General features: G+C 53.3%; 10 protein-coding genes across 10 annotated transcripts; 5 read left to right on the top strand and 5 right to left on the bottom strand.

The window, feature by feature from the left end:
- Positions 1-96: 96 nt before the first annotated feature.
- BZA05DRAFT_385281 (uncharacterized protein) lies at positions 97-1,139 on the top strand. The gene is made up of 5 exons (XM_051482396.1): positions 97-401; positions 459-627; positions 704-764; positions 823-833; positions 883-1,139. Exons 1-5 carry the CDS (start codon positions 327-329, stop codon positions 939-941), a joined length of 375 nt encoding a protein of 124 aa, XP_051343672.1. The 5' UTR covers positions 97-326; the 3' UTR covers positions 942-1,139.
- Positions 1,140-1,255: 116 nt separating this feature from the next.
- On the bottom strand, positions 1,256-1,864 carry BZA05DRAFT_330949 (50S ribosomal protein L17; the record flags this gene model as incomplete). Its single annotated transcript, XM_051480561.1, has 2 exons — positions 1,256-1,576; positions 1,655-1,864. The coding sequence occupies 2 exons, from the start codon at positions 1,862-1,864 to the stop codon at positions 1,256-1,258; spliced, it is 531 nt and encodes a 176-aa protein (XP_051343673.1).
- A 226-nt stretch (positions 1,865-2,090) lies between these two features.
- Positions 2,091-5,860, bottom strand: BZA05DRAFT_441220 (uncharacterized protein; the record flags this gene model as incomplete). The annotated part of the gene is made up of 6 exons (XM_051486648.1): positions 2,091-2,527; positions 2,597-2,662; positions 2,747-4,001; positions 4,091-4,757; positions 4,812-5,557; positions 5,606-5,860. 6 exons carry the CDS (start codon positions 5,858-5,860, stop codon positions 2,091-2,093), a joined length of 3,426 nt encoding a protein of 1,141 aa, XP_051343674.1.
- Positions 5,861-6,369: 509 nt separating this feature from the next.
- On the top strand, positions 6,370-7,959 carry BZA05DRAFT_385302 (uncharacterized protein). Its single transcript, XM_051482397.1, has 3 exons — positions 6,370-6,442; positions 6,499-6,677; positions 6,741-7,959. The coding sequence occupies exons 1-3, from the start codon at positions 6,413-6,415 to the stop codon at positions 7,759-7,761; spliced, it is 1,230 nt and encodes a 409-aa protein (XP_051343675.1). The 5' UTR covers positions 6,370-6,412; the 3' UTR covers positions 7,762-7,959.
- Positions 7,960-8,495: 536 nt separating this feature from the next.
- BZA05DRAFT_110227 (P-loop containing nucleoside triphosphate hydrolase protein) lies at positions 8,496-10,800 on the top strand. Its single transcript, XM_051478565.1, has 13 exons — positions 8,496-8,658; positions 8,720-8,762; positions 8,830-8,918; positions 8,971-9,103; positions 9,163-9,270; positions 9,331-9,407; positions 9,478-9,580; positions 9,639-9,799; positions 9,861-9,916; positions 9,975-9,997; positions 10,050-10,153; positions 10,209-10,436; positions 10,499-10,800. The coding sequence occupies exons 1-13, from the start codon at positions 8,509-8,511 to the stop codon at positions 10,718-10,720; spliced, it is 1,497 nt and encodes a 498-aa protein (XP_051343676.1). The 5' UTR covers positions 8,496-8,508; the 3' UTR covers positions 10,721-10,800.
- A 756-nt stretch (positions 10,801-11,556) lies between these two features.
- BZA05DRAFT_441223 (uncharacterized protein) lies at positions 11,557-11,850 on the top strand (the record flags this gene model as incomplete). Its single annotated transcript, XM_051486649.1, has 2 exons — positions 11,557-11,705; positions 11,772-11,850. The coding sequence occupies 2 exons, from the start codon at positions 11,557-11,559 to the stop codon at positions 11,848-11,850; spliced, it is 228 nt and encodes a 75-aa protein (XP_051343677.1).
- Positions 11,851-12,131: 281 nt separating this feature from the next.
- Positions 12,132-12,797, bottom strand: BZA05DRAFT_470770 (uncharacterized protein). The gene is made up of 2 exons (XM_051487920.1): positions 12,721-12,797; positions 12,132-12,659 (listed from the first exon to the last, which is right to left on the bottom strand). The coding sequence occupies exons 1-2, from the start codon at positions 12,739-12,741 to the stop codon at positions 12,351-12,353; spliced, it is 330 nt and encodes a 109-aa protein (XP_051343678.1). The 5' UTR covers positions 12,742-12,797; the 3' UTR covers positions 12,132-12,350.
- Positions 12,798-13,009: 212 nt separating this feature from the next.
- On the bottom strand, positions 13,010-14,763 carry BZA05DRAFT_385315 (uncharacterized protein). The gene is made up of 5 exons (XM_051482398.1): positions 14,293-14,763; positions 14,067-14,239; positions 13,971-14,019; positions 13,347-13,923; positions 13,010-13,292 (listed from the first exon to the last, which is right to left on the bottom strand). Exons 1-5 carry the CDS (start codon positions 14,626-14,628, stop codon positions 13,159-13,161), a joined length of 1,269 nt encoding a protein of 422 aa, XP_051343679.1. The 5' UTR covers positions 14,629-14,763; the 3' UTR covers positions 13,010-13,158.
- A 239-nt stretch (positions 14,764-15,002) lies between these two features.
- On the top strand, positions 15,003-15,960 carry BZA05DRAFT_385317 (ER lumen protein retaining receptor-domain-containing protein). The gene is made up of 3 exons (XM_051482399.1): positions 15,003-15,224; positions 15,302-15,368; positions 15,441-15,960. The coding sequence occupies exons 1-3, from the start codon at positions 15,144-15,146 to the stop codon at positions 15,932-15,934; spliced, it is 642 nt and encodes a 213-aa protein (XP_051343680.1). The 5' UTR covers positions 15,003-15,143; the 3' UTR covers positions 15,935-15,960.
- A 315-nt stretch (positions 15,961-16,275) lies between these two features.
- On the bottom strand, positions 16,276-19,324 carry BZA05DRAFT_367621 (DNA replication licensing factor MCM7). Its single transcript, XM_051481566.1, has 5 exons — positions 19,079-19,324; positions 18,696-18,961; positions 18,519-18,643; positions 16,910-18,460; positions 16,276-16,858 (listed from the first exon to the last, which is right to left on the bottom strand). Exons 1-5 carry the CDS (start codon positions 19,125-19,127, stop codon positions 16,441-16,443), a joined length of 2,409 nt encoding a protein of 802 aa, XP_051343681.1. The 5' UTR covers positions 19,128-19,324; the 3' UTR covers positions 16,276-16,440.
- Between the last annotated feature and the right edge of the window lie 164 nt (positions 19,325-19,488).

Raw genomic sequence — 19,488 nt, forward strand, 5'->3', positions numbered from 1 at the left:
AGCATCTAAACGCGTCAACCGCGCGGTGATGAGCACGGCTGCAGTGTGCACGAGTGAAACATGCGCTGCGCTACCTGAGACAAGCCAGGGTCGAGGCTGAGCCATGAATCTCCTGAACTCTTCTAATCCATAATCCATCTCTCACCGTTCGCCCACCACCCATTTAGAAGCACCGCCTTCAGTCACTCCTTCGAAATCGGATACCTCTCGTCGTTCTCTTGTTCTCTTCGTCTGTCACTCTTCCTTCAACTCCCATCTCACTCACACCCCCAACACACCCACCAACACAACTCCAAACCTTCAACACCCCAGTTTTACCATCAACCATGTTTAAGCTTAAGTTCCTCGCTACGCTTTTCATTGTGGGTCTTGCGACTCGCGTGTCATCCGCGACCCCTCCCGTACGTACAATCTCAAGCTATCTCTGCAGATGCGAATTAGGGTTGACAGTTCCCTAGGCTTGTATTCTCGCTTGCGTCAACGAGGAGAAGTCGGTCAGCGACATCAAGGCAGTCTGCGCCGCCGAGTCCGCCCAGGAATGTCTTGCCGATAGTTGCGACAGCGGCGATTACAGTACTGCTCGCACCTACTTCGAGAATATCTGCAAGACTGGCGGTTATGAAGTCGGTATGTTCATCAAGACAGCCCTTGAGCTCCCTCCCGATCTGACGTGTCGACTAATGCCCTTCCTCGTCTATTCTAGCTAAAGCTGTTTCTGCTACCGCCAGCGGTACTGCTAAGCCTACTGCCAGCAGCGGAGCTTCGTGAGTTACCCGAAACATATGTGGCTAAGATGGATATAGAGATCTGACTGTTAAATAGTTCTACTCTTGGTACCGCATCCGCCAGTGCTTCCGCTGATGCCCCTAACGCGTCTTCCAGCTCTGCCGAGGGTGCCGGCAATCGCATTATCGGCAATACTCCTCTATACGTTGGCTTGACTGCGATGGCCATCTTCGTCCTTGGCTAAGGCACCATACCTCCTAAGTCCCTTTCTTGCGGCGGCAGAATACCACCATCGCGTGTACAGCATTCTTCACTGGTGATATTGGGCAGCATGGGTAAAGGTTAGCATAATAGCAGGTTCGGATAGAGGTTGTCTTCAGTGCGTTTGAGAATAGAGGTGTTTCTAAGGCGGGCTTTTGATTTCCCTCGTGCTCCCTCTATCGTGATCCGTACTGTACAAGTGTGATATGTGCATCTCTTCCCATCATCTTCCCACCAGCTTCCCACCACCTCCCCACCAGAAACGAGTTTAATCGGATTTGTTGTCTTTGAGATGATCCACCATTTTCTGCAACTCGGACTCTCCATCCTTCCGGAACTGTGTCACCTTCTTGATGTTCTTGAGCGTGAGGTCGGACAGGTCCTTCCCCTCAGTCGCACACCTTGCCACCGTCTTCGCCGTCAACGCGAATCGCATATCCTTCGGGCCGTCCACAAGCTCTAGGATAGCACTCGGCGCCTGATCCGTCTTCAGAGGTTCGATCCTCAGTACCCGCGTGTACCCTCCAGGCCGCTCCTTATAACGCTCCGCGATATCGCCAAACAATCTCGGGACCATATCTAACGGTGTCTAATATCGATTCCGCGATCAGTCACCCTTCCACCTTTTCTCCCCCCTCCCTCGCGCACGGCAACGGGGCAGAAATACGTAGAGAATCTGCTCAGCGCGTAGCCGCGAGGCATTGGTTCCCTTCTTTGCGAGAGTGATACATTTTTCGGCGAGACGCTGCGCTTCCTTCGCTTTCGGGTACGTGGTCGAGATCGATTCGTGTTCGAACAGCGAGGTAACGAGGTTGCGGAGGAGGGCTTGTCGGTGCGCGCTGTTGCGGCCGAGCATGCGGTGCTTTGTGTAGCCCATCGTGGTGGAATTGGAGGCGACGACGACGTTCGTTCGTGGAAGACGGGAATGGAGGTGAGCAGTGAGAAATGCTAGTTGGAAAATGGTGGGTTTTGAGCCGCCCCCGCTGATGTGCTAGTGGTAGTTAGTGGCCCTGCACCATCGAGACATCCCACCGATGCACCACTAGCTACAGACGACGCAATTTTGGTCAACATAAACAACGGTTACGGGCTCTCTACAATTTCTAACTATCAATGTTGGCAATCATGCCAATCTCACGCAACATCGCCGTCTGCGAATCCTCAGGTCCCAGCTCCCTATCACTGTTGGCATTCATGCCAATCTCACGCAACATCGCCGTCTGCGAATCCTCAGGTCCCAGCTCCCTATCACTGTTGGCATTCATGCCAATCTCACGCAATATCGCCGTCAGCGGATCCTCAGGCCCCAGCTCCCTCCTTCGCCACAAACTAAACTCCTCCTCATCCACGATATCGTCTCGCGCTGCTCCCCCGCTGTTACTCCTCTCAATGAGCTGAATCAACCAGCCGAATTTCTCGAGCTGCTCTTGTCGATCATCATATTTAATATGGCGACCCTTAGTCGTAGGCTCCCGCCGCTCATCCGTAGCCTTGCTCGGTCCTCTATACTCGTCGGGGATGGGAATATCTCTTCCCTTGACTATGATTTGAAGGCTTAACCTGCTGGAAGAGAGAGGCACGAGGTGGGGGAAAGCAGCGGTCTACGTACTACTCGGCGGCTCTGACGCCGTGCCATCTTTCACCCGTTCCATCGTCTGCCTGACCACATCCAACACTGTATGGTCGGAGGAAGATAATCGGTTGACATCAGCACCCGCGCGAATCAGACATCCGCAGTGGTTCTGTCGACGAATATTACCAGCTGCAAGTTGCAGTGCCGTCCAGCCGTCTCCGTTCACTACATCCAGGTACAATCCCTCGCTGAGCTTCCGTCCTGTCCGTGGTACAAACTCCAGGAGAAACTCCAAGAGCTTCGTTTCCGGCTCCGAAACTGCGAAGTGAAGGAGTGTGTCACCAGAAACCGGGCGCGCGATCAGATGTTCGTCGTATTCCAAGAGGAGGTGAAGGAATGCTTCGTGGTGACCGACTGCGGCCCAAGCTGCGGGGGTCAACTCGTCCCAGAATGTGTCTCCAGCCAGATTCCACCAGTCGCAGGTGGCGTGGAAGTTCGCGCCCTGGGCGAGCAGCAATCGACCTGGTTCGAGGGAGCCATATGCTGCCGCTGTGTGTAATGGTGTGAATGTGCTCATATCCTGGGCTTCGATGTCTGCACCGAGCTCCAGGAGTTTCGCTGTGGCACGAGTGTTGTAACTTTGTATCGCGAAATGTAGCGGAGTCCTCCTGTCTGCACTTCGTTGATTCACATCCGCACCCGCGGCGACGAGGTCAACTGCTATTGTGTTGCTGCAGAAGAGCGTGCTTCGTGCCCACTGACCCAGCGGCGTCTTGCCATCTCCTGCGCATGTCGAGTTTCCACTACACCCGTGCCCGAGGAGGGCTCTGACAACAGTCTCGTTATGGTTTCCTGCAGCTGCTACAATTGGTATGTAATCGCGCTCTGAGTCACCTTCAAGCAATTCCGGCGCCCTCTCTGCAACGAAATCGATGGTTGCTACTGTGGATTGACCAGCTCGTACCCCAAGGAAGCCATCGATAGTGTCTATGTGGTACTGCGGCAACATCGCCAGCCACCACACTGCAGCGCCTAGCCAGTCCAAACATTCGAAAGCACCAAGCTTTTCCAACTCCTGCAGAATCTCGGATGATTGCTGGGCAATCGCATATTCAATGGGCAACGAATCCGCCGATCCCTCGAACGAGCACAAATCTTCCATTACATCCGCATGCTGAAGGAGATTCTTCACCGCCGCAAGGTTGTAAGCCCGAAATGCAAACGTTAGCGGCCCTCCGAGGGGGAATCTTCCGTGGATTTCAATGCACGGGTGGTCCCAGCCCATGTCGTCGTCGAGTCGAGCGCCGGCAAGGAATAAGAGGTTGGTGGTACGAGGGATGTCTGCCGTGTCAAAGGATATGATCCAGTGGATGGCGGAGTCGCGGATTTTTACGCCGTCGATGTCCAGTGTTTGCGCTGAGGCGCCGGATGCGATGAGAGTCTGGTGGTGTTAAGGGTTGGGAGAACAAACAGCAGTAGAGAAAGACATGCCTCCAGAACGCCTAGGTGCCCGCCTTTGCAGCACAGAACCAGCAGACTCTCCCCAAACTCGTTGCAAGCGTTTGGATCCCCACCGGCTTGTATGCAGGCTTCTGCAAGCTCCTTGTCTCCATATATCGCCGCGTTCAATAGGAGGTCGTCAACATCATCTCTACCCTCAATGGGCTTTCCGGAACCGATGCACGCTGGAGGTTGATTCGGATAGAAATACTGGTTAAACCCACCCCTCGAATGAAAGTCCTGTCTCGCCTGGATATATAAATCCGCATCGATGGTCCGCAGGGTCTTTTCCGCCGTCCAGGAGCCCCACGCAACAGCTTCATACAGCCAATCGAGTTGCAAATCTTCATCGATGTCGAGTGGACGGTTATGAGCCACATGCCATGCATGAACTACCGCTTGCGCGGGGAGATAATCCGCTTTTGCGGACTGCACGGCGGCAGATAACATCCCATCGATATCCGTGGGGCCTCCCAAGCCGAGAGACCGTGCTAGAGCCAGCTGGAAGTATGTGCGGCCACGGGTAGGGCCGCGGGTGGATTGCGTCAGGTCCGTTATTATCTGTTGTTGTACGTCCAGCGGGATCTCATCCTCGTCTTGCCAGCCGAAGGTTACGTAGTGTGCGTCGCTGAGATATGTCTGGAGGCTGTGGTCTATTTCTTTTCGTGTGCGGCCGACTCTCGGAGGGGGCGGTGGGCTTCGCAGAGTGTTATCAATGGTTCTCTAGATTGGAGGGCAACAGACGGCATACCTCATTTCGGAGTCCACTTCGAGGATGGTTTCGACCATGGAAAGTTCTGAGCACCGCTCCTCCGGGTTATATGCCAACAGCTGTCTACATGCCAGCTCGAGGACGGCTTTGAACTCCTCTGGTACATTCTCATCCTTCTGGATGAAATCAACCCCGCTCTGCAGAACACTCTCATCCTTCGCACTCCAGCACTCCCTCAGTTCCTCGGCAAAAATATGCAGCAACAATAGACCTAGTGAGTACGCATCACATCTACCCAGCATCTCAGGATGTATCGGGTGTCTCGATTGATCCTGCGTCTCGGGAGCATTGGTTATATCCGTGCCATAATACCTCGTCTGCCTATCAGTCGGCAACGAGTCCAGGAATATACACGAGCCGAAGTCGGAAAGTTTCGCCATATACGGTTGAGCGATATCCAAAACCTTTTCGCCTCGTACGAGCAGAATGTTATCCACCTTAACATCCCCGTGGATAATCCCCATATCATGCATTGCCACGAGTCCGCGGGTCACGTCCAGTATGATTGAGTACTTCTCTTCGCCGTCAAGATGGGCTTCTGGACAAGATGGACCGAGGAGGCTGGAGAGTGTGCGCTCTGCATGCCGTACGACTATTGCCGGGGTGTGAAGGTATGGGGATCCAGGGTCCTCTATTAGATCGTAGGCAATGAGGTTAATGATATGCGGTTGGTCCCGCAGAGCGCAGAGCGCTTTAAGCTCTTTGTAGAGTTCGTTTGCTCTCCTCTAGACTATTTATCAGTCGGTGGAGATCACAATGTGTGGGGAGCAAACCCGATCCGCAAGGCCACCGAGATTTATGTTCTTCACAGCGAGCAGGCCTTCGTCAGAATCGATCCCCTTACCGTCGTAGACGGTAAATTGGCTACCCGCACCGAGGACCCTGGTGCGATAACCGAAGTGTTCGGATTGGAGTGCGCGTGGGATCTCATGGTGAGTTACTAGCGTGAGGAAGTCGCTTACTGTGCGGATCTCGAGAGGGTGAGTAGGAGCCGGTAATTTGGTCGGGGGACGGTTGGAGTGGAACATGTTTATTGAGGGATGAGGTTGAGGATAACAGTGCTGAAGTTGACGGTTAAAGGTGAGATGTTTCCCCCGCTGTAGAGTACTATCTCCGTAGAACATCATGCACACTGCACGACTCATTGCTTTTTCACGAATCACATAAGATGACAAGATCATGGATGATTGATTGGTGGCCAGCTCAGGGATATATCATTATTACTGCAGCGTCTCAAGTACCCCACTTCACTATCCAAATCTCCAGAAATCCCATGGCCGAACTCGCTCTCGGCATAGCCTCCATCGGACTGACCCTGATCGACGATGCCATCCGAGTGCTCCAGTACTTCCGGCTTGTGCTGGCGGACTCCAAAAGCCTCGGCGCCGACGCCCGCAAGATCAGCACGCAGACCGCTGTCGAAACCGCGCGGCTGCAAGCATTCCGCGAGTTCCTCCATGACCCCGCCGGGACGACAACTCGATTTGAGCTCCTGCCACAGATGCATCAAACTGCGGTTGTCGGCATGATACAGGAGCTCGATATCCTCTTTGCGGCGTATTCGGCCGTCGTGGTCAAGTATGGGTTGGACTTGGACGTCGATGTTGTGGGTAGGGTGGATGTGGCCGAGGAAATGGTCCGCCGGGCCACACTGACGAGTACGCAGTTGCAGCTTGGGGCGAGCTGGAAGGCGAAAGCAGCTTGGGGCCTGTTTAAGAAGAAGAATATTGAGGTGGCTGTGCAAAGGCTTGAGGAGTGGAATAATAAGCTGCAAAACTTCCTTCTGTGCGGTCTGTGTTTTTTGGATGATAAGAAATTGATGGAGTTGAGGGACGGGACTACTATGTAAGTCCCCTCTGCAGGTGCTACGGAAGGGAGGGTGGGGTTGTTGATGGGATTTCATGGCAGGGAGAAGTTGCGGCTTGCGCCTGGCCTGCGACTGCGTGCGATCATCACTGGCGCCAATGCCTCCACCGTCGATATCGTCGAAGACGGAATGGTTCTCAGTCCACCCGTGGCGAATAGCTGTCTCCGGACCGTCAATCACACTGGGGGAAAACCAGAAACCGTCTACGTAGAATACAAACCTTACAAACCTCGACGCGGGGCCACCCAGCCCTCCGATGCAATGATCCGTCGAGTCCGGGCCCTCGGAAACCTCCTCTGCCAGCCATCAGCTTCAGATGCCGGGTTTCACACGTTATCGTGCAGGTGCATCATCAAGGAGAAGGACCACAACGGAAGGGCATTGAATAGATACGCATTCCTCTTCCGTCTCCCGGACGGAAACAGTGGGGAGCCCATCTCCCTGTCCGCAGCGATCACAATCCATCACTCCCATCGTCCGACCCTCGGCCAGCGCTTCCAGATTGCAAAGACACTGGCAACAACAGTCTTCCAACTGCACTCCGTAGGCTGGCTGCACAAATCCATCCGCAGCGAGAACATTCTCTTCTTCGGCGCACCCGGGCAGATGTACTCGCAGCAGTACCTCGTCGGCTTCGAGTTCTCGCGCGACGAGAACGACACCTCGACCATGGAGCAGGACGACGCGCTGGAACGGAATATCTACCGACACCCTGACCGGCAAGGCCCACCTGACACTCGTTTCTCTGTGCTACACGACATCTACTCCCTCGGTGTTATCCTGCTCGAGATAGGATTGTGGCGGCCGGTAATAGGCTTCGAGGCGTTTGCGGACATGGATCCGGATACGGTCAAGGAGAGGCTGCGGGAACATGCCAACGCAAGGCTGCCGCATTATATGGGCAGGAAGTATACACGGGCTGTGTTGGAGTGTTTGGACCAGACGCTGGTGGATGGCGATGTGGTGGCGCTGGGCGGTCTGGAAAGGTTCAGAGAGAGTGTGCAGATTGCGTTTTGTGAGAAGGTTCTGGGGGAGATTGAGGGCGGAGTTGCGTTGGAATAGTGGTGGGCGGGCCGTCGTGATTCCGAACAGTCGCTTTTGAACGTCTGTTTGATTATCGACTATCATCTATAGATCTGTCTTACGTCCGAGGATCTACATATGGGTTTCTGTGCTTTGCGAGTTTCTCGGCCCGTGAGAGAAAATCACATTCATCGCTCGAATAACGAGCGATACCCTGTGCGCAATTCCAAGCAGAGCCAAACTTCCAGTCCAGGTTGTCTCGGAGACGTGGATAGTGTTAGTGAGACTCACGTTACTCTAAACCCACTATAGCCGACTAACCTAGTAAAGACTTGTGGAATTGTCGGTGATTGGTGCAAGGTATTGATGCTTTTGAACTGATCGTGAAGATGAGGCTAGGTCTCTACCACAAAAGTAACAATGACGACGATAACGACGACTAGCCTATAGCGATATCGAGAATATCAACGGCCTGTCTAGATTATGGCGACCATTTGCCCGATCTTTCTTGCGCGGACAGTTAAAACGCGACGTGCAAAATGGCTGTCCGGATGGAATAACGAGTGATGATAGGTGAAACAGTGACCGTCAAATTGATTATAATCGGGCTCCTCGACTATAGAACTAGGTACATACCTGTATTTGCGGAAGTGAACTCTATAAAACGAGATTAGAGAGTTTCCCTAGGCGGGCCTTAGGTTCCCATAACTTTCTCTCTTGCAATCACCCTGTCTGATGTCTCGGACCGACATGTGAGCCGGGTCTTGGCAGCCCGCGGACCATACCATGGCCACAAGTGTCCTCGACACATCACTCACGACAACACCCGCGCCAATGCCAGCAAAACGAGGCCAACCGGTAGTCGACATCGACACCACTCTCAAACGCGTATTCGGAAAGAGGTCTTTCCGATCTGTCCAGCGGGAGGTGATAGAAGTAGGGTTTTCACAATGCGGCAAAAAACTTTAATAACACGTGACGCTGATGATGTAATTAGGCGGCGCTGGAGGGTCATGATGTTTATTTGCAGGCATCAACCGGTAGGAAATACCCGCCTTTTTGTTGATGAAGCTGGCTGGATGGGCAGTTGATGTGTGCGATGGGAAGGTCTTGGGAAGAGCCTGACCTTTCAGCTCCCCGCCGTGGTCGTGGACCATGGTACGACGATAGTTGTTTCCCCATTGCTGTCTATCATGGTAAACAGCCCGCGACCTCTCTGCACAATCCGAAGGACGCTGAGGAATTTAGGCAAACCAAGTAGAAGCTCTCCTTGCAGCGGGAATCAAAGCGGCAAAGTTGGATAGTTCCATGGACATGCAGGAACGCAACGAGATCTTTAGAGACCTGGAAAGCGGACGTCCCACGCTGCGACTGCTTTATGGTACATATAAATACCGTTCCATATGTACTGGTTAGTACTCTGGATCTGACTTGGCATAGTGACACCGGAGCTATGCACTACCCCCGGATTTCGCGCAAAACTAGGGGTGCTGCACAAAGACGGAGAGCTGAATAGGATTGTAGTTGATGAGGCACATTGCATCTCTGGTTCGTGGCTTCGTTTCACTGGAGGCAGATGAGGATATGGGAGATGCTGATGAGTGGTAGAGTGGGGACATGATTTCCGTGCGGCGTTTAAACAGCTGTACTGGTTCAAGTGCGAGTTTCCTTCTGTTCCGGTAATAGTGAGTTTTCTTCAAAAAAGTGCGGTTGGTCTGGATAAGAGGCGGTTGATGGCTGATGAAATGGCGAAAGGCAGTAACTGCTACTGCTACTGCCAGGGTTCGAGAGGATATCATCAAGATCCTGAGACTACCGCCACCGCCGCAGTTGAAGATATATCTCACTCCAACATCAAGTACCTCCTGTTGCTGTGGTCCCGATGACTTGCGACGTGCTGATATCAGGGTTTTCAGGGTCAAATCTCCACTACGAGATCCGTTACATAAACGACAGTATCAACCCACTCGACGAGCTGGTGAAGTGGTTGACAGGTGTATACAAACGACGGAAGGCTCGGGACGGTGGGGCCGAGGAGAGGCATTCGGCGGTTTCGGGGTTGATATATTGCTCGAAGGTATGCGTTGCTTGTGGTTTGTATGGAGTTACTCTGCTTATTGACGATTGGCTGCCCATAGAGACAAACGTGTGAAGATGTCGCCAAAGAGCTGCGCGGGCATAAGATTGGTGCTAGGTCTGCGTTGCACCCTGTTCCAAAAGACATTTATGTGAAGCTGACAGATATTTTGCAGACCATATCATGCAGGACTGAGCAGTGAGTTACCTCAAGGGAACCTTCCCTCGAGGTGATGACTGATCGTTAATAGACGACGAGAAAAACGACACGACGCAGAACTGGCTCCTCGACAAGCTAGGCTATGACATAATCGTGGCTACGACGGCATTCGGCATGGGAATCGATAAGCCCAACGTATACCACCCTCTCCATCTAATCCCACAAAATGCATTTAACTTAAAATCAACAGGTCCGATTCGTCGTCCATTGGGGTGTCCCCAAGTCGTTCGAAGGGTACTATCAAGAGGCCGGACGTGGCGGCAGAGACGGCAACGCGGCCCGTTGCATTCTCTTCTACTCACGAGAGTCCCGGGACCGTACGGGATACCTTCTCCAGCTTGAGGCGAGTAAGCAACAGGGCGTCGGCGGTGGCGACGCGCAAATACAAACGCAGAGCAAGCTGAAAAGCTATCAAGAGGTCCCTCCTTTCCTCTCTATCCTACTCTCGCTAGTCACTGACTACTATCTGTCGCCCCACAGCTGGTAAAATACTGCGAAAACACATCTACATGCAGACACCTGGCGATATCACGGTACTTTGGAGATGTCGAACCGCCGGAATGCGACTTTGCTTGCGACATCTGTAAAGACCGGAACGCGGTAGTCTCGGCGAAACGGAATGGCCTCGCCGCAGAGGAGTGGGTTAGTACTCAGAGGGAGACGAATATGGACTACTACGGTGGGGTTGATAGTTACGAGTAGAGTCACATTACTGTAGTAACAGTCGAGCATGTCGAATAGAGAGGATCAGTGACGTTTGGGCGTACAGAAAGTTGGCTTAATCTGACTGCCTTGGACCAGTGGGGAAAGATGATCTGTTTCCGGCCAGTCCAGAAACCGCAAACTCGTTATGCACTCGTGTTAACTGTCAAGAACACTGTGGTTCGAGAATACCGTACGAGTCGAAAACACCAAGTTCCGATCCCCCGGATCTTCACGATACCTACCTTCCTCTCCGACAGGCAAGCCAATCGTCATCGCTGGGAGGTCATCAGTAAAGTACTTGTCCCCCGCTGTGCGCAAAAAAAAATACCCCGCGTCAGTCAAATCGTTCGACGTCGTCCGACTCACCCTTCCACGGTGCCGGGACTGTCCGATCTTCGGCTCGCTAAGAGGTGAGACACATTAGCCGCGACGGACGGACGTGGGTTGCAGGTATCAGCAACCACACCACCCACACACCACAACGGTCGTTCCCTCTCCTGGGTAAAAGTCACCGGAGCTGGCCGATACGGAGAATGGACGTGAGAATGGGGTGACAGTAAGCATCGTCGAACCACCACCACCAGGCAACGAGGAATCACACGATGACAGGGCGACAGGTTCCGACTGCGGTCGTTGGACACCGTAGACGTAGACGAGATCTGGAGGATGGTCCGTAGAAGAGACGGGAGCACAGGTGTCGAATAGGAATATATACTGCGGCTACCTGCCTGTCCAAATCTGCTTTCATCCCATCATCATCAGATCACACAAACATCACTCGCCTCACAACCACACACACACAAAAACCTCCTTCTCCTCCTCCTTCAAATAAAATGAACGCCACTCCCCGCCTCCTCGGAAAGATCCTCAAGGCCGTCGGTCCCAAGGAGCCGCATCCCTACTTTATCTACCCCAAGACTGCCGCGGCATACCCCATCAACCCCGCGTTCTTGAGTCAACGGTTGGGTCGCACTGCTGGAGCGTAAGTTGATTCTTCCCTAGATGATTGGTCTGTACTGGGGGATGGTGGCTGATGGGATGATTGCAGATATGTTCCATTCATGGGAGTGGTGTTCCTCTGGCCTTTTGCGGCGCAGTACATTACCACCCAGACTGGTGGGCCATGATCGGATATACAAGTAATCGGTTCGGGAGGAGTTTGTTTTCTGTTTTCTGTTTCTGTTTCTTGTTTCTTTTCTTTCTGTAAATGGTGGACTGGAGGGGTGTTTGGGTTTTTTGATTTTGATTTTGATTTGATGCTCGCTTTGGTCCTTGGGATGGAGTTGGGAGCACCGGTGGGAATAGTGGAGGAATCATGAGGGATGGGAATGGCTATTATTTATCGGACGGAATTTGTATAGAGTTGGAAACAAATCTAGAGCTTTTGGTCGCTATCGAACTTTCTATCGTACCTATGAGTTGAAGACGAATCAGCGGATGCTTAACGATATGTACAGCCGTAAGAGAGAATCTAGGGAAACACAGGCGGAGTGGAGGACTGGAGCGCAAACTCCAAGCTCAAAAGCAGAGACATGATCCTATTTCGCGCTCCGCCGCAATCCACTCCTCTCGTAGTCCGCCCTTTTCCCCACCCCTTGCTCGCCAAACAAAACCGGCAGCACTCACCCTACTTCTGCAAGTTCCTAACGATGTTCCCGACCATCTCCTCCACATCCTCTCTGATTTTGACCTGATCCAGACTCGTCGCCCACTTCCAGACACCCTCAAGCTCTGCGTTCCACCGGTCCTTGATCGTCTCCACAATGCTAGGTCGCGCAAGATACGGCCGCGGCGTCTCGGGAATAGTGGCAGGCTTCCGGAGCGCCTCGAGACGCGAGCGGCATTCCCGGAGCGTGTGGGAGTTGCGCGCTGTGCGCTCGCGCAGAGAGGACGTCGCAAGGTAAACGCTGAAGGAGGTGAGGACTGTGCCGCCGACCTGTTGTTGGGCGTTAGTAGGTAAGTAAGTAGTCAAGAGAGCACTGGAGCGGAAAGCGTACGAGTCCGGCGAGGCGGGCCATGGTTGCTGTTGTGCTTGGTGGTGGCGGTGGGGTGCTTGGTGGTTTGGGTTGTCGCGGGAGTGCTGCGGAAGAACCCGCAGACCCGCCAGTCAATCGGTAATTAGTACGTGCCAAGGCCGAGTGACGCATGATATCACCAATACCGGTATTTACCACCTTTAAGGCTCCATTCACCTATGGTAGTCTGGCTGGCTGGCGGTTTATGACAGACTAAATGGACGCGGAAGCTATTTCGTCACATAAACTCACTCATCGGTTGCTTCTACATGCCGTATGCAATAATAAATTGATCTCCCTCTCTCTATCCCCATCCTCCCATCCCGTAATCAACTTGACCGTATCTCGAAGAATTCTATATATCATACATGAAACAAATCCATTGGTATCACTGAAAGCGTACAAAAATCTAAAACGAGCTCAAACAAGTAGCTTCCCACAATACTCTTGTGCATATGCCCTATACCTCTGGAGCACATCCGTCTTCGCCAGACCGTCCTTCTGCACACCATACGCATAATGCGCCGCAAGTGCCTGCCCATTAACCACCACATCTGTCACAAATCAGTATGCCGTGTTATGGAGAAACGGGGAGGGAGGGAACTAACGTCTCTTAGTAAGTCTAGAAACAACCTGTGTAAGATGGGCCTCATCGTCCCTAGGTATCGGGAAAGCCTTGATCACGTCCTTCCCCCAGATAGTCACCATGTTGATGCTTAGGCGCTCATAGTTCATATCCCAGGTGTCAAATTGATACGCTGCCAGCCCTGTCGCGCCTTTCTCGGCGTTCTGGAAAAATGAGTAGTGCTGCTGTGCCGCCACTCGCCAGTCGTTCCATCCGGGGCCGAAGGCATTGTACTCTGTCCCGGAGACGGGGGTGAAGTCCATACTGACATCAGCGGGCAGCCAACGGTGCGGGTGAGCGGGGGTTATGTAGGCGTCTTCCGAGGCGATGGAAGACTTGATGCGCGGGAGTTTGGATATTTTCCAGTCTGCGAGGTGAGCAACGGGGTTGAAGCCTTTGGGCGGCGTCATCTCTGGAAGGAAGGGGTGCACGGCGCCCATACGTGTGTGCACCCAAGATAGCTCCGGGTTATTGATTACGTTGGCGGAGATCATCAGGTACTCCGGATGTGTGATGCGGTATTGCACCAGCTGCGGGATCGCATCGTCGTGGATGTAAAGCTGCCGCCCATTAGCTACTTCCTCTCGAGGGAACATGGGGAGCATACAATATCATCGTCGATCTTGATATAAAGCACATCCGATTCCACACCCTCCCTACTCTCGTCAGCCTCCCATTCCACCCCGTCCAAAGCTGCACCCACCAAGCATTATGAAAGTCTAGCTTATCCTTGGTCGGCTTCATCTTACGACCACGAACGTATCCCTCCGGTTCGTTTTTCAAAATCTTCTCGAGCGCCGCGAGATCGTGCTCATCCGCCGTATTGGACACAAACACGACCTTATCCAAAAACCCGCCATTCTTGACAAGATTTTTCTAACCCTCTTATCAGCCCCCTCCCTAGCACCTCTTTTCCCAGATAGACTCACTCGTAGATAACAATCCAGCACTTGCACTCTATCCCACCTCCCATAGAACACCAACGCATGAACCTTGATCTCCGGGGGCTTCTCATACGTCGTTCCGTCGGCGAAGGTATACGCTGGGCGGCCGCCCTTCCACCCCTTCCCTGTCGCAAACACGGGTGCTGGTATGGATGGCGAATCGGGTTTCTCCTCCGAGGTATGGTAATGCCGCGGCGTCCATGCCCAGATGCCCGCGAATAGGAGGAATATGAAGCCGGCGCCGACAATGCCCTGCAGCTTGCGGTTGGTCTTGAGGTGCGTGCCGAGTTGTTGGTACTTGTAAGTGTATTGGGGCGCCATCGCGGCGACGGGAAGCAGGTGTGTGAGAGGCGAAAGTGCTCAGGAGGCGGCGGCGGTGGGAGAAGCGATATTTATCATGAGACGGAAAGGGTGCTCACAGGGCAAGGTTAAGGGCACAGCTCAGGACAATCTTTACGGAGCTCTGTGCGACGCGTAGGCAAGAATATGCATCCTTGTCGGATACGAAGATCTATAAGCGTCGCGATCTGCTTTGCTTTTTCTGCGACAACTTATGATACTAGGTATACATTTTAGCTTTTCGAAAGTCTTCATGTTCATTGTGTAGATACTAGGTATACATTGTATTCATTCAAGGATAGTTCATGTTGTTTCGTCATTTAGTCCACAGCTGAGTAACGCTGGTGTGTTGTGTTGCCGTCGTAGCTCAGCCCTGCGGAACCAAACGTGTCACCAACTTTTTAGAGCTCCAACTGAATCAACTCTCTGGCCTCCGTCGCCGCACACACCGCCTCACAAGCACAACTCCGCTCCACCCCGCCGCGCCAGACCACACCATGAATATCTTCCGGATCTCCGCAGATCTCTTCCACCTAGCGAGTATCTTCATCTTGCTGTATAAGATGAAAACATCGCGGGTGAGTGCGGGCTGAGAGGGGGGAGGTTGGATGAGGTGGGTGAGGGATAGGTAACTGATGTGACGACGATACTCTAGACGTGCGCAGGAATCTCGCTCAAATCGCAATGTCTTTACCTCGTCGTCTATGTTACACGCTACCTCGGTTCGCCTCCTCCCCTCACTGTCTCCGGTGTGTTCGTGGGTGCGGGGTGAGGATAGGTACTGACCAAGTCAGACATCTTCACGACCTTCAACCGGTCCTACTACAACGACCTGATGAAGATATTCTTCGTCGCGTCTTCCGCCTACACAATCTACCTGATGACGACCACGTTCAAGCCCACGCACGACCCGGCCATCGACACCTTCCGCGTCGAGTTCCTCTTTCTCGGCGCCGGCCTGCTCGCCCTCGCCTTTCCGTACCAATACAGTTTCTCCGAGATCCTGTGGAGCTTCAGCATCTGGCTCGAGAGCGTTGCCATCCTTCCGCAGCTGTTCATGGTCCAGCGAACGGGCGAGGCCGAAACCATCACGACGCACTATCTCTTCGCCCTGGGCGCCTACAGAGCGCTGTACATCCCGAACTGGATCTGGCGGTATGTGGTTGAGGGACATGTGGACCACATCGCGCTGCTGGCGGGCATCGTGCAGACGGTGCTGTACTCCGACTTTTTCTACATATACTATACGAAGGTTATGAAGGGGAAGAAGTTTGAGCTGCCGGTTTAGAGGATGGGGCAGCTGCCGGTTGGGTGGGGGGTGGGAACAGTGTACGCAATTCTTAATCCGCACCGAGTGTGCTCGTGGTGGGAGAACCTTGTTCGTCTGCCGCTCAGGGCTTTCCGACCTCCCAGGCGGCGGCGGCCCTTTAGGTGATGGCCTGTACCGTAAGAAGATCAAGCTAGCGGAGGTGTTGGTACATGTATGGAGGTGAGATGCTGGTAGGCGAATTTTTGGTGCGTAGCGGGCGTGTTCTTCTGTCCTCCTCCGTACCTTTCTCTCGGTCGCTATTATGGTGTGCGATTGAAGTGGCCTGAAGGTCATCAAACATGGTGACATTGCATTCATGTGCCAGTCAATTCCATTTCCCCTCACTACTCTACATGACCATCGATACAACGTAGGCAATTGGTATTTGGTATATATTACACCACCGCAAGAAAGCATCTGTCCACAGGGAGAAAAGAACAAGAAAAGGCATAAACACATCTTAGATCACTCCACCGCCTACACTTCTATTCCGCCATCTCAACGTCCTCATCCTCTTCCTCGTCGTCTGCACCAATGAACGTAAGTTTCGTGCCGTTCTCACTAATCTGCCACACATCCAGCCCCTCGTACTCCTCTACACACTTGACCAACGCGTCCTCGGTGAATCCCTTTGCCAGAACACGCTCGCGGATGACACGCATGAGGACCTCGCTGCCCTTACCGGCCGCGGTGCGGATGATCCGGTAGATCTTGGAGGACATCGTCACGTCAGCACCAGTGTGCGAGTCGGTGTCGTACAGAGATGCCTTGGAGACTTCGATCAGACGGAGCGCCTCGTCGACGTCTTCCATCACGACGGTATCGGAGAGGCGCAATCGTGCCAGGGCCTGGGCCAAACGCAAGATACCTAGAAGGGTACGGGGCGAAGTGTGCGAGAAGTGCCTGGACTACAATTAGAAAGCATTCTGATGGGCGGAATTGGGGGGATCTTACTTCTTGCCACCCTCCTCCTGCTTCCCCAGCTGCCGTAAACGAACATACGCCTGGGTGACGTAGTCCGCAACTTCCTTGGGCACGGTGGGACGGTGCTGCCTAGCCTGCGCAATGTATGCCCTCATCTCTGCTGGCGACAGAGGCTCAAAGTCCATCTCGGGGTGTCGGTTCTCCATGTGAACGAAGGTAACGTGGCGAGCAAGCTCCTCATCGTTCTCGCGAGTAGGGGTATCCAAGATCAGAAACAGGATGTCGAAACGAGAGAGAAGGGCAGCGGGTAGATTGATGTTCTCAACGGGTGAGATCTTGGGGTTGTAACGGCCGTAGAGGGGATTGGCGGCTGCAAGGATCGATGTACGTGCGTTCAGTGAAGTCGTGATACCGGCTTTGGAAATCGAGATGGTCTGCTGTTCCATGACTTCGTGGATAGCTGTACGATCCGAGTCGTCCATTTTGTCGAACTCATCGATACAACAGATACCATTGTCGGCCAGAACTAGGGCACCTCCCTCCAGCACCATCTCGTCTGTGACGGGATCCCGCATGACCGCAGCAGTCAAACCGACTCCCGAGGAACCACGACCAGAAGTGTAAATACCTCTGGGCGCAACCTTGGTGATGTACTTGAGTAATTGCGACTTGGCCACACCGGGATCTCCCATGAGACAGACGTTGATATCACCACGAATCTTCATTCCATCGCCCATTTCCTTGGTCACACCACCGATGAGAAGAAGCAGAAGACATTTCTTGACATCTTCGTGGCCAAAGATTTCTGGTGCGATCGAACGTGAAAGTGTGTCGTACAAGTTGCCGTGGCTGCGGAGCTCCTCGAAACGTTGCCTGGTCTTCGCATCAAGACCGACTTCATCATACTGCTTCTTGTGCTGCTCAGCGTGTTGCAGCTCAAGGTAGGTATCCGTCAGCAACCCCGCCTTGATGGCCTTAAACCCGGTGTAAGGTGTCGGCAAGAAGATTCCGGCCATATCGACAATGTCACCCGGATTGACGGTACGGCACAGCTCACCGTGAGCCTGAATTGTAAGACTGCGGGGTATGTGACCGACGGGCACTTGTTCCGCCAACTCCTGAATCTTGATTTCCTGGAAGGCCAGGAATTTCGAAGCACGAGTGGATGGAAAGAGCTGTCCCCTGGCTTGGTTGTCCTGGCACTCTTTCGACGGACAATCAATCATTGGTGTAAAAGACTTTGTCTTGATCTCCTGGAAGATTTCGCTTCCGCATCGATCACATGTGTATGCATTGACAATGACGGCCGGTTTGACGTCCGAAACTCGAGTCGCAATACCCCGGACAGTTATGAGATGTCCCAAATGTTCACCACGGACCTGGCGCACCGCCAGTGCTTTGTTTCCGGAGCCGCTTGGGTGTAGGGGTTTGAAGAAGACCTGGTATCGGCGGGTCAACTCGGCGGGGAAGTACTGAGGCTGGCCATCGAAAGCCGCCGAGCCATCCTCCTGCCGAGTCTCAGCGGCAGCATTGCGAGCGCGGCGCTGGGCGAGGATAATATCGAGAACATCGTCGTTATATCTTGAGGACGTCAGCCTGGGAGTGCAGCGCGACAAAGACACATCATCGGGGGTCGTACGTGGAATCCACTGATGTTGGCGGCATCACAGCATCGATCGCTCTCGAGAAGATGTCGATGTAGTGTGCAGTGTTCTCTTGTATCGACTTGACCAAGCGAAGGGACTCTGGACTATTTGCCTCGTACTGGAGCATCGTCAGACCCAACCCTCATCTTTAGTCCGGGTGATCAACGCACCTCCTTCAGATCCTCCAAATCGATGACAACGGATGGCCGCTCACGGTTCGCGATTTCCTGGAGAAGCTCCATGTACTTGGGCTTGAGTTCTGGCTCTGGTTGCCGTTGTCGAGGAGCTCTCTGTGCCTTCCTCCCGCCACGACGCCGCGGCGTGTCCTGAATTTCTTCCTCATCATCGACCACCTGCAGATTGGATAGCGCATCGCGAGCGGCTTCTTCGGTGGACCGTGTGGATTTGAAACTTTTTAGGAAGTCCTGGAATGCCGCTACAACAACATTTACTTGTCAGCTATCGTGGTTCCGCATGTCCCCTGGACTGACGTCCCTCCAATTGCCACGCCAGTCTCTTTGGGAAGGGTATAGTGGCATGTGAAACAACGCACCTTGTTGCTGATCATAATCGATCCCGATGTCAATGACTGGAAGAGCCATAGGTCACGATGAGTAGGGAATGTAGCGAGTGGTCTTGGAAGTGGTGATTATCGGTTGGTATTGTTTGGGGGAGTTGGTGGTTTGTTGTCTTGGGGACGGGCGAGGGTAAAGTACAGTGGAGTAGAGTAAGGTAAAGTACAGTAGATCGTCAAAACGCGTCGCGCGTTTGGGCTTGGGGGGCTTGGAGGGCAGTTTCGTTCCTGGCTCAAGGCTTTGGCTGCCATTCCAGACTGCCTCTTCCGCCAGCCAGCCAGCCAATCATATCACCACTTACTTCGCTGCCACTCCTCGATCATGCCGCCATACGTTTTCGAGTCTAGGGTGTTTGCACCTTCCTCCGCATCCTCCTATGCTTTATGAT

Source organism: Tricharina praecox, assembly GCF_024521635.1.
Source record: "Tricharina praecox strain CBS 144465 chromosome Unknown BZA05scaffold_2, whole genome shotgun sequence".
NCBI lineage: Eukaryota > Fungi > Ascomycota > Pezizomycetes > Pezizales > Pyronemataceae > Tricharina > Tricharina praecox.